This window comes from Anser brachyrhynchus (assembly GCF_964034855.1).
Source record: "Anser brachyrhynchus genome assembly, chromosome: 2".
Classification (NCBI taxonomy): Eukaryota; Metazoa; Chordata; class Aves; order Anseriformes; family Anatidae; genus Anser; species Anser brachyrhynchus.
The window spans coordinates 157,553,996-157,568,841 of NC_137695.1; the positions used below are offsets into that span (position 1 = coordinate 157,553,996).

Here is a 14,846-nt window from a genome sequence, read left to right on the forward strand (position 1 = left end):
TATAATGCAAACCGCATGATCTGTGTGGCCTTGGAACAGCTGAAGTAACACAGATCGAGAATAGCAATATTTGACAGGTTTACACTTTGCATTTGTCCTTTCGGGGGGTAGGAACGATAACAAACAGTGGTGTTCATGCAGGGCTAGGCCTTATACTAAGTATGGTTCTTGCTTCAAATTCCTCTGCTGTTTAGCCTGTTTTTTATTTTTTTCTTTAATATACAGTTTCTCTTTTTTTGTGACAGCGTTTTCCATCTCAGAGCTGGTGTCTGATGCTTGGGATGGGATGGACATTATGGCACTGTGTTGTTCTTGAAGCAGTCTGTATAAGCCCCTTCCTCAAGCTGTGTCTCACCTCTAGATTTCTTTTGCCATCATGAGACCAAGCGTGTCAGCTGCATCCTCTGATACATATGGAGCATTATTTCATGCAAGGAAGTAAAACAAACAAAACCAAAACAAAACACTGGTCTGCTTCTGACACAGCAGCGTCATTAAAATTAAATGGAGCCACTAAAGTATCCAATAAATTAGAAACGAATTATCTGGTATAATAGCTTCATTGCTCCTAGTAATGCCTCTTAATTCTAGGTTGTCATCAAAAAAGCTTTTTTCACGTTTATATGTTGTTATTTATAAATATTTTTCTATAATTTAATTTCAGCTTACTGGTGCAACTGCGACCTTTCAAGGATTTAGATGTCGATGATCACATAAAAGAATTTGCAGCAAAATTATTTTTAATACCCAGCCCGCCACCAGGACCACTGCACTTGGTAATTACTGATGCTGAACTTCCTAATTATCTTCATATGACACGTTATAAAGCTCTAGGATGTTGCTTTGTATAAATTAGAGGAAATTCTTCCCTGTCAGATCAGAGATTTTGCCTGCTGATACATAACTGATGTCAAAAGGGAAACAAAATTTCCCTTTCACCTGTACAGTATGCCATTGCCACCTCGCCGAATACACATATATAAACCCCAGTAAATCCTATAACTGTGTCACTTGACCGAAGTGTGGGAGTTCCCTGTCTTGTGTCTGATTTTGGGCACGTTGTTATCTTTCATCTACCTGAAATGGCTTCCAAGGAGGCAGTGCTTCAGCCGCTTCTCCTAAGCTGATTTCCTTGAACCTTGGATAAGGGGTTTGGAGAAGAGGAAAAAAGAGCATAGGTGGAACACTGAGTGATTGGCGAAACCAGCTGCCAAGTGCCAAGGTATCCAGCACATGCAGCATTCGTCCCCCTGATATTTGAAGTGGAATATTTGAAACACTGAAAGAGGCCATTTGGCTGGCTTGTTTTCTTCACATAACATTCATAATTTTTCTGTTTCCTAATGAATTTTAACAAGACTTTGAATTTTCCAGTTGTACATACAGATATAAATTGCATTATAATATACTTGTAACAAAGAAGGTTTCAGAAGTATTAAAAGTATTTTCTTTTAAAGTTTTATTGGGCAAGCAATCTATGATAATGAAAGGAAACAAAGTCCCTGTCAGTCTTTCGAACTAGAGATTATATCTTTTGATATTGCTCTCTGTTTCTATTCCAATGCTCAAATACCTGCCTTTTTGCTGTTAGTTCGTCTTGATGCTTTGTAGCTGGAACTAAAATTCTGGGCTAAATGTGGTGTGGGAATGCTTTTAATAAGAAATAAACAGAAAACATCTGTTGTAACAGGTATTTAATATGAAACCACTTCAAATAATAATTCCTTCACGAGAGGACCCGGACAGTCCAGTTATTGACTTGGATCTTCACCTTCCGTTGCTGTGTTTCAAGCCAAAGCGGGTGCTGCAGGTAAAGCTCATCAACACTTTAAATTGTATGTGGGATTAATGGTACTGGTAATTTGTATTTAAAACAAACAAACAAAAAAAAACACAAGAGGTTTTAGTTACCAAAAACAGTCATAAACCCAGCAATTCAGAATAGCCTTAGTTCTGCATATGGAAAATATGGCATAATAAACCATACTTCTTAAGATATTTGCTTACTTAAAGACCAGATTGAGGCATACTGGATTTATTTCTCTTGCAGTTCAGCAATAGGTGCTAAATTTCTTAAGCACACATTTTAAAATATAAATGCCCAAGCTGACAGATTTTATTTTGATTTCTCATAAAATGCATTTTCAGAAGGTTCATAAGAACGCTTTTCTTCTGTAAAAAAGGGACCTGTAGGATGGATTAGTAACAGTTGGCATTCCTGTAAAGAGAATGTTAATGGTATAGAAAGACAAGAAAATGCAAGAAGCTATTTGCAAAGATTTTTTTTCAGTTTCATAGAATTGTCCAGTAATTTTGATTTGTAGGTTACTCGATCTCTCTATGCTTAAATGGATGATCTGACTTCAAAGTTCAATGAAGTTGTTCAAGATCTTTAGCAGTACTGGTGTCGCTTCCTCTAGAAACCTGAGGTTGGAGACCTCCATCCATGTTTGTAAACCTCCTCAGCCCTGAGAGGGGAGGTGGTACTGGCTTTATTTTTTTTTTTTTGATGTGCCCATTTTTCCACCCACTTCTGCATGTTATGAAAGGAGCTATCAGAAATCCGTAATGGTCCTCTGCAACTGGTGCATCTGGAGTTTGTGTCCTCACCTCTGCGAGATAACCAATACGTGCCATGGCTTGGATGTTGGTAGCAACAACAAGTTGGATGTTACTTCAATTTTAAAAATATATAAGGTATCTCTTAGAAAACAGAGCTTGTGAGGCTGTTTTGCAAGCAGATGAAATATTTGTGTATATGTTGTATGTTCTAGATGTAACTCCTTGTAAACACTTAGCATTTTGTTGTTTTCAGATTTTGACCTGCATTTTGACTGAGCAGAGAATTGTTTTCTTCTCTTCTGACTGGGCCCTGCTGACGCTCGTGGCTGAATGCTTTATGTTATACCTTCATCCTCTTCAGTGGCAGCACACTTTTGTGCCTATTCTGTCTCGTCATATGCTGGATTTCGTAATGGCCCCAACATCTTTTCTGATGGGGTGTCATATCGACCATTTTGAAGAAGTTAGCACGGTATGTTCCCATTCTTGCTGTTTGGTTCCCATGTGTGTGTTCCCTCCCTTCTTTCAGATTCACCTAGAAACTTGGTTTTGTTATTTAGGTGTGTGAGAAGTGAAGAAACTAAAAGTAATAGTCATGTTAGTGTGACCATTGGCTTATTGGGATAAGTTGCTTGTTATATCCCTTACCTTTTTTTTCTTTGCTCATGGCTTCTGGGAGTTTCTTTTTCATCTGGGGAAAATTTCCATTTACATGTCGTTTGTGTACGAGTGATTTCCCTTTAGATCTTTGCTTAAAGAGTTGTGTGGGATGAATTGGATTCCTTTTCCAGGCAGCTGGGTTAAGAGGTCAGCATGCACTTGAAAATACTCTAATGGAGCTGCTGTTCTCTATCATGGAGTTCTTTATTTAATAAAAAGAAAACCAGCTATATAAAGAATTTAACTTCTTAGTTATTCTGAAGGTTTGTTTTTGTCATCGTTTTTCAGACTCTTATTTAAGTAACACTCTTTTAGTAGGTGGTAGTACTCTTGTATATTAAGGAGAAACAGAAATACATTGTCAGTCTCTCTGTTTTCTTCTGTTAAAAAGGAAACTGAAGATTTAATTCTAATTAATATTGATAATGGGAATATTGCACGTTCAAAAATGGATGAAGAGGAACCTGAAATTCCAGATGTTCCAGCACAAGCAGCGGAAACTTTCATAAAAAGGTGAAAAGATACTGAAACTGTGTTTATCGTAGTGCATAAATCACGTTGGACACTCTTTTTAATGTTTTTGTGTTATTTATTATTAATTTATATTCTTTAATTAATATAAAATGTTATTTGATGAAGGAAAATTGAAGACTTCAATTAATTAATATAGAAGTAACTTTCAAGCAGTCATAATCATAACCATATTATGCTGCTACACCTAGAACACTAGTTTGTTTTTGATTACAAGCATTTTTTTCTGAAGTTTACTGTGCTTTATACAGAAAACTGAGTGCACTGTGATGTACGTGTACTAGTAGGACTTCCAGGAATCTTGTTAGCTTGTCTGTGCTTGTAAATCAGTCTTGGTAAAAAAAATTTTGTGAGAGCTAAATAACATTTCCTTTAACAGATAGGAAGAAAACATTGGTGTTAGTATGTAACTTGAAGTTTATTTTTCTTTTCTTTGTAGAGTGGAGGGTCTTCAGCTGCATTATGACCTAGAGCTGTGCCGTCTCCGTGCCAGCACAGATCTTGGTGAACTCCAAATGCGCAGAAGGGCTTGGCAGCAGAAGCTGAATACAGAAGTTCAGCAAATGACTTTGCAGTTAATTGTTAATATTTTCAGGTGAGTGGAGAGAATATTTTTATTTTTTCTTTTTTATTATTCTAAGAGCATATGGTACTGGTTAAGGTGTCACTGAAAATATTCTTATTTTGTCCGATTTCATAGACAAATCTTGTAAGTTTTGTGAGGGGATAGGAGAAGGAGGCCCTGCCAGCCTGCTGGGATATCAATCATTAATGTATTCGGATACATCTAGTACCTGCTGTAGGTGGCCCTGCTTGAGCAGGGGGTTGGACCAGATGACCTCCAGAGGTCCCTTCCAACCCCAGTGATTTTGTGATACACATTACTAGGACATCTTAGGTGAAGCTGTTCCAATTTTGGACTTGCGTGTCTGTTGTGAGAGGATTCCAGGAAGAGAAGTGCAGCCCTCATCTCTAAAAAAAAAAAGAGGGGAAAGTCCCCAGCCATTTCCCACTGCCTCTTGTTGGGGCTGGAGCTCTCTGTGGATCAGCTATGGAACTGCTCACCTGCCTGCTCCTAACACTTCCAGTCAGGAGGTGCTGGGTTGATTTATATAGCCCGGGTGCCAGGGCTTTGTTAGCTGCCTCACTTTTGTTGGGTCAGTTTAGAGAACGGTCACACAAATGGCCGGGCCCTCCACGAGGACAATAGCTGCTGGATGTGGAGGAAACAGACTACAGAGAGCACAGCTGGATCTGGAAGACAAAATACATTTAAAACCTGATGTGCTGCCACTGTGGGATTTGGGGGATTTCAGTGTCTGGCAGCAATATGTTCCAGATAAAGACGAACAAGAAATGCCTTTTCCTGCCTGAGCAGCTCGAACTCTTTAACTCACTAAATGCTTGTCTACAAAAAAATGAACGGATGCTTTGGTATTTAAGAGATGATACTAACCTTTTGCGAAAGGGTTGATTCTTTTCTTGCTTTCTTTCTCCTTTCCTTCAAACTTTCTCTTTGTTCTTTTTTTTTCAGCATTGTTTCTTCTATCTTCTAATGCTCTATCTACCACCGTCCAGGAATGAAGGAAAGTAAATCTCTGATGCAATTGTGCTGCCAGTTGCTGCTCTCTCCAGTGAAGCACTGTAGTGTTTCTGTGTGCACGAGGTTCCATGTTTAAAGCAAACCACGATAAATGATATAGAACTATGTACTTGTACTAACTACCATTTTTCTGAACACATACGTGAAAGACGAGCGATGTAGTGGCCTTTTGTCAGGTCTCTGCATGGGTATAAGATTCCCCAGTTGTGCTTATATTTGATTTTAGCTCACCAAATTCTTTTCTTCATTCATGTGTTTTCGTGGGAATTTATTATTTCTTAATATCCAGTATGAATAGGTGAAATAAGATAGAATAATAAAAGGAGCCCTGATTTTAGCCACTAGCATGTATCTATAGCTTAAATAACTTACTCATGGGCTTGCCTTCAGAGAACAGCTTTTTTTTCGTGAAAAACTCATACATGCTGCTCGTTCTGTCTCATTTTTAGGACACAGAAGTTAGAAACGATGTCTGGATTTTCAGGGATAGCACAGAGCCTCTGTTGCCTGCTGTGCCCATGCATATACTAAAAATTGCATCGATTTTGCATCTCACTTTCTCTCTTATTTCAATAACTCTTTCTCTTCAGGCACAACACGAGTTGTCAGTTAGTGCTGGGTTTAGGAGCAGAGTTTGAGAGTGCACATTATCAGTGTCTCATGTGCACGTTACAGATGTGATGTAGTGGGATACTGTGAAGCCAGATCACATATTCCACATCGCCCATGTGGAGAGGTACACTCGTCTTCATAGTGCCTCCAGGGGGTTGTATGGGATCCTGTATAAAAACACAATTTCAGGGTTGGAGCCTAAGTTGTGACTTAAATATACAGATTCTCCTCCAGGGGTTACTGAAATTAATCCCATGGACTGTAAGTGACCTTACTGATTGGAAATGGCAGTGGCAGCAGGTAGCCTGTTTTGCTTCTTATAAGAATCTGTATTTTTTCTGTGATTCAGTAGCTCAGGCTTGTTCAGTAAAACTGAATTTGCCTTCTGATACTGCAGCATGTTTCTAGTAGTACCAGTGGGTTGCTGCTGCAAAAGGGCAACTTACTTACAAATCCCCAAGCATATTTATCTTTCTATTTATTTTATTTCCAGGGAGGTAAAAGACCATCTAAATTATGAACACAGAGTGTTTAACAGTGAAGAATTCCTGAAAACAAGGGCAGTGGGAGACCAGCCGTTTTACAGAAAGGTAAATTCAGTGTTAAATATGTTGTTATTCTGCTATTAATCCCTACTTTAGGATTAATGCCAAAAATTAATGGAATGGTCACAGTTTGGGCTGTGTAGTGTTCCTGACTCACCAGCTTTCACAGAACGCTTTATGGGATTTATTTTATTTACTGTAAACAGATTAAATAGCAGGCAGCATTTTGGAGAGCAAGATACTACGTAATTTCAGAGCAAATAAAACGTAATTCCCCAGGGGTGCGATAAACCTATGGCAGATGGTCAGTAACGCTACGTCTAAACTGCATTTTAAGCGCAGGCACCCGTCCAAACTGTTTGGACCAAAGCCCACGTGTGAACACGAGTTTTGGGCAAGCGTGTGAGCATGGCAGAAGAGCCTGAATGGCACGAGTTGAAGCACCTGCCTTATCTGCAGCCTGAGCAGTGGGGCAAGGAGCTGCTGATGCCTGCTTGGCTGCAGGCCCCGAGCCCGTTTCCTACAGCGTGGCACAGCGAGAGCGTGCTGCTCACACCCACTGAGCCCAGGATTTGTCTCTTGTTGGTCTCAGTAGGCAGAACTACAGCTCTTCAGGCTAAAGGACACCCTAAAATCCCCACTTAGTTTTTCCTAGCACTCCTGCAAACTCAGCTTATTGGTATATACCTGATTTTAAAGCCCTGTAGGCATTTGGAGTTTGCCTTTACAAGCCCCGAGTTCCTTTTGTTGCTGTTCTGATCAGCTTGGTCCTTCTGTTAGTGTAAGCATGATTTAGGTCCTCTGCTGAAGCTCCCAAGTGACTCCGTTTTTACCCCGTGTGTGCAGTGAGGCAGCTTTCTGCAAGGTTGCAGGCGTTTTCCTTGTGGAACACCAGTGCGTGAGGATGCTTTTATTGTAATGACTATGTATATCCTACAGAAGCGGGGTGGGTATGATCTCCTCATTAAAAAGAGAGTGTCTTGGTCACCAGGCTGTAGGATTTGGTGCTGTTCTCGTTGGTGTGAGGCTGTCACTGATCATCAAAGGCTGGAGACCCTGTGGGTGAGGAGGGGAAGTGAGGAGAAAGGAAGTGAAAAATGGAAGAAGGAAAGGAGCAGGGGGAGAAAGAGAGACTGAGAATAGACAGATTACACCAGAGCTTCTTGTAGTGTTGGGGTGCTTTGCCCAGAAGCTCTAAGTTTGAGGTTTTTATCCTTGCAGTTAATTTTTCACTAAGCTGTTTGCACCTAATTAAATTAATATTTACCTTCAAGTAATTAAACTAAACTGTCGCGTATCTGAGAAATAGAATTTATGTGTTTTGAGGGTTTGTGTCTAGCCATTTATAGTGTTTTAGGAGAATTCTGTTGTGACAAAGCAAGCCAAAATCCAAAATTATGAAGTTGGATGATTTTTCAAGTCTCAGGATTAACTAAATAAAAGTGTATCTTAATTAAATGAAAATTAATTGGAAGACTGTCGCCCTGAACTTGGAGTGTCAGTGGTCATTACCTAATTTCTGAAGAGATGTAAGACACATTCCCCAGTTTCTTGCACCCTTTAATGCAATTTACGTAGTAGTTTCTAGCAGATAATTTATTAAGTAGGTTCTTATTCCTGCCTGCTGTGAGATGTTGTGCTCTTATTTAAGCTTCTCAAAGATAATAAGAGTTGTGTGCTTTTTTTAAGTGATACTATAGTTTGTTTAGCAAGCGGTGGGTCAAAGCAAAGGTTTAACAAGGTATATAAAAAAGTGCATTTACCGTTTTAGATTTGCTTTTAATTATGTTCCGTGAATACATATGACAGTTACAAAAGTTACCTTTGGAGTTTGGCAACTGGCTTTCCAGAGTAACTGCTTTGCACCTGGCAAACGTTCTCAAAACCAAACTAAATAAGGAAAAATTGAACAGAACCTATTAATGTGTCAGCAGGCCAAAAATTTAGGGGAAGTGTTCTGACTTGGATTTCAAATGAATAGAAACAATTGAAATATTTTCAGTGGCAGTTTCTAACACTGTAAATGAAGGCGTGGCAATTTCATGAGTTGAAATTTCAAACAAGTGCACATTTAAGAAGACCTTTGAACAGTTGACTCATTTAAATACTAAAATACCATAGTGGTAGGTTTGTTTTCAAGTAAATCTTACAAATTAGCAAAATATGGACTAATTACTAGTGGTATCTAGTGTTATCGGTAGTGTTAATGGTATCTAGTGATATCTGCTGTTATCTTGATTAATTATCTTTAAAAACCATTAGGAAGGACTCAGTTCCTGCAGTTTGTCAGCTCCTGTACATAGAACTGGAAAAGAAAAGACGCCATCTACTGGAGAATACCTGAAAGCAGAAATCTTGGTGCTTCTGTAGATGCCTTTTTTTAGGATGCATTGCAAATAGGTAGATAGGAGGCATCCTGCGTACAAAGAGGCTATTAGTTGGGAAGATGTTTCCATTAAGCTCAGAGTACCAGAATTACTTATGAATCTGATTTATGAATCAGAATTGCTTATGCTTATCTGATCAATAAAGTCCCCCCCTGGTAACTGCAAGACTAAAAAGGGTACTTTAGCCAAGCCTCTGTGATAAGGCATTAATAAAAGTAATTTCTGTAGTTAAAAGATTAAAGATACATTAAAAGATACGACAATCTTTCTGTTAGTGTCAGTCACTTTCTAAAGGCTAAAAGTTGCGTAAGCACAAAGACAGGATTCCTGGTTATAACAGGAATGGTTATAATTCCTGGTTATAACGCTCTCCTGATGAAGTTTGCGTTGGATTTTTCTGAATAGATCAGTTTTCTGAATTGTTTAACTTCAAACAATACTAATTGTTCTGTGTTAGTACTAACACCTATAGAATTATACATGTTGTGCCGCCTCAAGTCCTGGTTTCATCTTGTTTTAATTTGAAATAGTGGGAATGATAGCTTTGCAGTTTTATGTAACATTAGAGCACAAGAAACTTCTTGTTCCAAACCGTAGACAGTATCTGCATCACTTTGTTATAGGCAGAAAATACACTGTTACACTTCAGTAGCTAAAACTCTCCGTTATGCTCAGTATTTCTCTTTTTTATTTTTCTTTCCATCTTTTCGAGGTTGGTCTGAGATTGTGGTTTGCCACTAAGCAAGTACAGAAGGTGAATAAAAGCCGAGTTGGTTCTTCTGGTGTTGAAGTTTCTGTGTTGAAATACTTTTGGTTTTGTGACTGCTAAAATCAACGTTCTCAGCTTTGTATAAGCAAAGCTAATAAAAACGAGCAAAAGATGCTCCTAGTATACCTTGTAAATGATCAAGAACTAATCAGCTTGTCTCTCACAGGTTTTGGAGACCTACATGTTTCATTCTTTTCTTAAAGCCCGCTTGAACAGGAAGATGGATGCTTTTGCTCGACTTGAGCTGAGTACCCAGTCTGAAGAAGACAGGTGATGCTTTCTCATTTCTTATTGTGTTTGTGTTTTTGAACCTTATCTTGGTGTCAGTGATAAAAGTCCTTTTGACTCTATTGGTATGAGATCAGGTTATCTATGAATAAGACAGTGACTAACTGATAGGCTGTTTTATTAAGCTTGCTGTGAAAGAGTGATGTAAATGTGTCCAGTCACGGCTGTTGGAATTGTAAATTAACACAATAATTGTAACTTAATACTGTAAAACAACAACAAAAATAATCAAGTAGTCATTTAGTGTGTATGTATACAGAGTTGTAAAACTAATTACATTTAAAATTATTTCTCTCAGATTAAACTTGATGTTTCGTATCCCAAGAAGAATGACTACGGAGAAAATGGCTTCTAAACAAATGAATTCACAGTCCATGATGAATAGGCGTAAGGTTATCAGTATGCCTGATCTGCAAGATATCAAGCTGCCAGAAATCCCCCCTAGAAATTCCTCGTTTCGAAGAGTAGAAACAGGCATTGGTAAGGGAAGAATGTGTCAAACAAATGCAGGGGCTTTTCTGTTGTCTTAGTGGGTGACATCATTGAGGATTTCCACAGAAACAGGGTCAGATACTAGAAAGAAATAGTGAGCTGGGGCCCATCTGTGCTTATATATATAAAAAACATCATATATATTATATACATGCATGTATCATATTATATATGAATATATTATATATACATACATAAGTATATATTATATATGAATATACAAATTAAAATATTATATATTTTCTATTACTGATGTTATCAGAACAGAGAATACTCTGATAATAAGGAGGATGTGCATTCAACGCATTTGTGTCCTTAGCACAACTGGAATGTCTTTGTATTATTTATAGTACTGCTGGTTGTGAAGATACTCACACTTTTACTCGCTGCTTACGCTAATCAGTGTACCTTCTTTTTTTGTTTTTAGCTCTGAAAATGCCCCCCAAATCAGTCAGTACCTTCAAAATCCCAGAAATTCACTTTCCTCTGATGTACCAGTGCGTTCACTCCTACTATACAGAATTCTTCAACCATCTCAGCAAAGCTATAAATACTTTACCACCTGACAAGTCAGCATTGCTGGCAAGGTACTTCTACCTCCGGGGACTTATTAGCTTGATGCAAGGGAAACTACTAAATGCACTTTCTGACTTTCAGAACCTAGATAAAACAGACTTAAGAATTTTTCCTACTGATCTTGTAAGAAAGATTGTGGAAACCATGCCTCCTTCTGAGCGTTTTCAAGCAGACCGCAAGCCTGAGCTGAAGAGGCTGATAAGTCGAGTGATGGAAAAACAAAGGGAAGTTACAAAAATAGATGACCACGTAAAAAATTTTGCCTTGCCAAAAACACACATGCAACTGGATGATTTTGTGAAGCGAATCCAGGAATCTGGGATTGTCAGAGACAAAGACACTATACATCGGTTGTTTGATGCCTTAACAGTAGGTGGGTAGAAAATGCATTTGTATGGATCATCTGCATTGAGACAATGACAATTTAACAATAAAGACAAGGAATCCACTTACGTGCACACAGCGTACGGTTTTCCAGATTGTGTAGATGGGGTAGTTTTGCTTGTTTTGTGATCTGATGGCGTGCAGTTTTGCTTTGGCTTAGATGAGTAAAGTGAATACAAGGCTGTCCTAATTGCCAATGGAAAATAACTCTATTACAAAATCACTAGGTAGCCTGGCAAGGTGGCAGACTGTTAAAAGCACCTAGCAAATTCCGCAATTCAAGTAGCTACAGATTAAATTCCTCCTGGATGGTCATTGTAGCAAAAGGAGAGGTTACTTCTATGTTTGAGAGAACTTTCTTATGTCCTGAATGAGATCTGAGTCTTGTGACAGGTTTCTAAAAACAGTTTGAGAGTGCTTTTATAAAACACTATGCAGTTCTTTCTGCACCTAGTTACTGCAGTAACTGTTACATTTTGCGCCACAAAGGATTAAATGTTGGTCAAAGGAGCAAGACTTTCTGAAGCCAAAGGTAGCATACATCTAGCAAGAACTTGTTTGACTCTGCTGCCCAAACCCACTTGAATTCTTAGAATAATTAAATATTTGGAATAACTGTTGCTGAAGTCTTTAATTGCTGTAAGCCTAGCTTTTATCCCAGGTTGTTAAGTATGTAGCATAGTAACACAGTATAGGATAAAGAACTGGAATGTAATAATGAAAAATATTCAGTTCAGTAGGGAATTACAAATCCGTTTCCATTGGCTGACTTTTTTTTTTTTGACATGAATTTAAAGAAAAGAAATAATGGTACAGTGTTTAGTGCTTCCCTCCATAGAAGGAAGCATGGAACCAGGGACACAGGCTAACTACAGAGGAATCTTTGTATCTCAGGAAGGATTTTGTCTCTGAACTGTTTTCCAGGCCTTTTTTTTTTTAAAAAATCTAAATCTTTAAATCTTTTTAAAAATCTAAATCTTCAGATCTTAATCTCTAAATCTTTAAATCTTTTTTTCTTTAAATCTTAAATCTAAATCTTTTAAATCTGAATCTTTAGAGCTATCTTCCTGTTTAAATCTGTATAATAGTTTCTCACAGTAACCAGCTTTCTGATTTTTTTTTTTTTTTTTTTTTTTTTTTTTTTTTAGGACATCAGAAACAAATTGATCCCGAAACGTTCAGAGATTTCTACAACTACTGGAAAGAAACTGAAGCAGAAGCTCAAGAAGTGAATCTGCCACCAGCAGTAATAGAGCATCTAGATAAAAACGAATGTGTCTACAAGTTGTCTTGCTCAGTTAAAACTAACTACGGTGTAGGAAAAATAGCACTGACCCAAAAGCGCTTGTTCCTTTTGACTGAAGGAGGACGTCCTGGCTATGTCCATATTGCTGCTTTCAGGGACATAGAGGTGAGCATCGAGGAATTTCTCTTGCATGATCCTGGGTCACAAGTCACGTTCCATTCTGCTAAGAGATTTGCCTCAACCTGACTGTTTCAGTAAGGGTTGTAGGAAACACCTCTGATATCAGTAACTTACAAGCGATCGGATAAAATTCTGGGTCTTCAGGCCAAGAATTGCAGGGTTGAGGTGTGCTGGGCGCTAAGATGGCATGGTACAAAAACCTGGAGCCTGTAACCTCTAGATTTACAGAAAGATGCAAAGCACGGCATGTGGGATATAGAGCTAGAGGCGTGTAAAAACACAAGTCTTAAATTTGCCTGTGGTGTCAGGTAGCCAGTGTGTATCCTCTCTATAACGAAGTCTGTGCAATGGTGTTGGAAATGAACATTTTCACAAAACCTGATCAGCGACCATCTCTGCTTAATGGTGTTGTATGAGCAATGGAAATGATGAATTGTAGTGAAAATAGAGGAAGTTGCCCTGTAGAATGAGTGCTGCACCTCACCCGTGCCTGCGCGGTACATCTTCCTTGCTTTCTTTCTTTCCAGGATGTGAAGGTCACAACCGTAGCTTTCCTTCTTTTGAAAATACCTACTCTGAGGATTGCAACAAGATCTAAAAAAGAAGTCTTTGAAGCTAACCTTAAAACAGAGTGTGATCTCTGGCACCTGATAGTGAAAGAAATGTGGGCTGGGAAGAAAATGGCAGACGATCACAAGGTATAAATTTGGGCATATCTAACTGAATAAGGGCGTGTTTTCTCTGCTCTAAATTATTCATGTATCAGTCTTGGAATTTCTAGGTTTCAGCACATGACAGCTAAGTAATAAGCTGTTGTTTCTGATGTTTCTTCTAAATACGGTACATCTGGAATACTACCAAAAAAAGTGAAGTTATGTTTAAAAATTAATCTTTTCTGTTCCATTAGCCTGGACCTCTTTGTTTAGTCACCGGTTTGGGAAATAGTTTCATAGTTTAAACTTAAAGCATGAGAGTTTTGATCCCAAAAGAAAGCTTCCTACACCTTGCTTCCCTTAAAAAGTATAATACAGAGAAAGATTTTTGCTGTGCTGGAACCTTGGTGGTTGTGGATCCCTCTGAATAAATAGAGCAAGATGCTTTCTTCTGCCACAGAAACCTTGAGAAAAAGGATCACACAAACATGGTTTCTATCTAAAATACCAAATTCTCCATCAGTGATGAGTTTAATAGTGCAAATGTATCTTGGTGTTTCTCCAGGAAGGATTTGGATCATTTTAGCTGCGATCAAGTGTAACGCACTTCTCTTCTGTGCAGAGAGGTCCAGGCTGAAAATTGGTATCTATCCTGTCCGTGCTGCGTGTTTTCCATCAGTGCAATTCACGTGGTTTTGTTTGCACATCCTGAGTCAGAACTGTGCCAGACCTGAAATACTTCTTTCGGTGCAATGAGTTAAAAGTAGCTCTTGTTTCCCTGCTCCGTGCCCTTGCTTGGGGGTGAAACGGGATGCAGGAGTGGGGTTTGAAATGGGGTTTGACTGCACCTAGCGTGGGCTGTGCTCCAGGGACACAACTAGCTGGTGCTTGTGCTGAGCATGGTGTGCATTGTGATGGTTGAACGTCGAGACTTGAGAAAATAACGATAAACTACAGTAAGACTTTTGTCTTTAGGATCCTCAGTATATTCAGCAGGCGCTGACAAACGTTCTCCTGATGGATGCTGTGGTTGGCGCGCTGCAGTCCTCCAAAAGCATATACGCAGCCTCTAAGCTGTCATATTTTGACAGGATGAAAAATGAAGGTCAGTCACACAGCAATGCCACAAAGCCTGCTCTTGTCTCACCATCTGCCTCAGCTTCTTCTGTTTACATTATGTTTTTGAAGCTCATTATCTGCAGAAATATAAGATGATGATAGCCTATAGCACTTGGTAGCCATAGTCTGTTAAATAGTAGCTTTATTTATTTTGCTCCTATGCATCACAGCCTTAGTTTGTATGTCTGTATCCATGTAGGCTGCTGGATTTTTGTTTCAGTTCTTTATTACTTGGGTGC

General features: G+C 38.7%; 1 protein-coding gene across 2 annotated transcripts in view; it reads left to right on the forward strand.

Annotated features, from left to right (window-relative positions):
* The window catches only part of DENND3 (DENN domain containing 3), a 35,950-nt gene that overhangs the window by 11,959 nt on the left and 9,145 nt on the right, over nucleotides 1–14,846 (forward strand). Inside the window, exons 5-17 of one of the 2 annotated variants that reach the window (XM_080582080.1) lie at nucleotides 665–776; nucleotides 1,691–2,024; nucleotides 2,254–2,697; nucleotides 2,816–3,034; nucleotides 3,614–3,735; nucleotides 4,193–4,348; nucleotides 6,462–6,558; nucleotides 9,836–9,939; nucleotides 10,256–10,437; nucleotides 10,877–11,398; nucleotides 12,558–12,820; nucleotides 13,363–13,533; nucleotides 14,464–14,593. In XM_080582080.1, the coding sequence (XP_080438206.1) occupies nucleotides 2,569–2,697; nucleotides 2,816–3,034; nucleotides 3,614–3,735; nucleotides 4,193–4,348; nucleotides 6,462–6,558; nucleotides 9,836–9,939; nucleotides 10,256–10,437; nucleotides 10,877–11,398; nucleotides 12,558–12,820; nucleotides 13,363–13,533; nucleotides 14,464–14,593 (2,095 nt within the window). In that variant the 5' untranslated portion in view covers nucleotides 665–776; nucleotides 1,691–2,024; nucleotides 2,254–2,568. The remainder of the gene's footprint in view (nucleotides 1–664; nucleotides 777–1,690; nucleotides 2,025–2,253; nucleotides 2,698–2,815; nucleotides 3,035–3,613; nucleotides 3,736–4,192; nucleotides 4,349–6,461; nucleotides 6,559–9,835; nucleotides 9,940–10,255; nucleotides 10,438–10,876; nucleotides 11,399–12,557; nucleotides 12,821–13,362; nucleotides 13,534–14,463; nucleotides 14,594–14,846) is intronic. The other variant, XM_080582079.1, reaches the window with a different exon arrangement.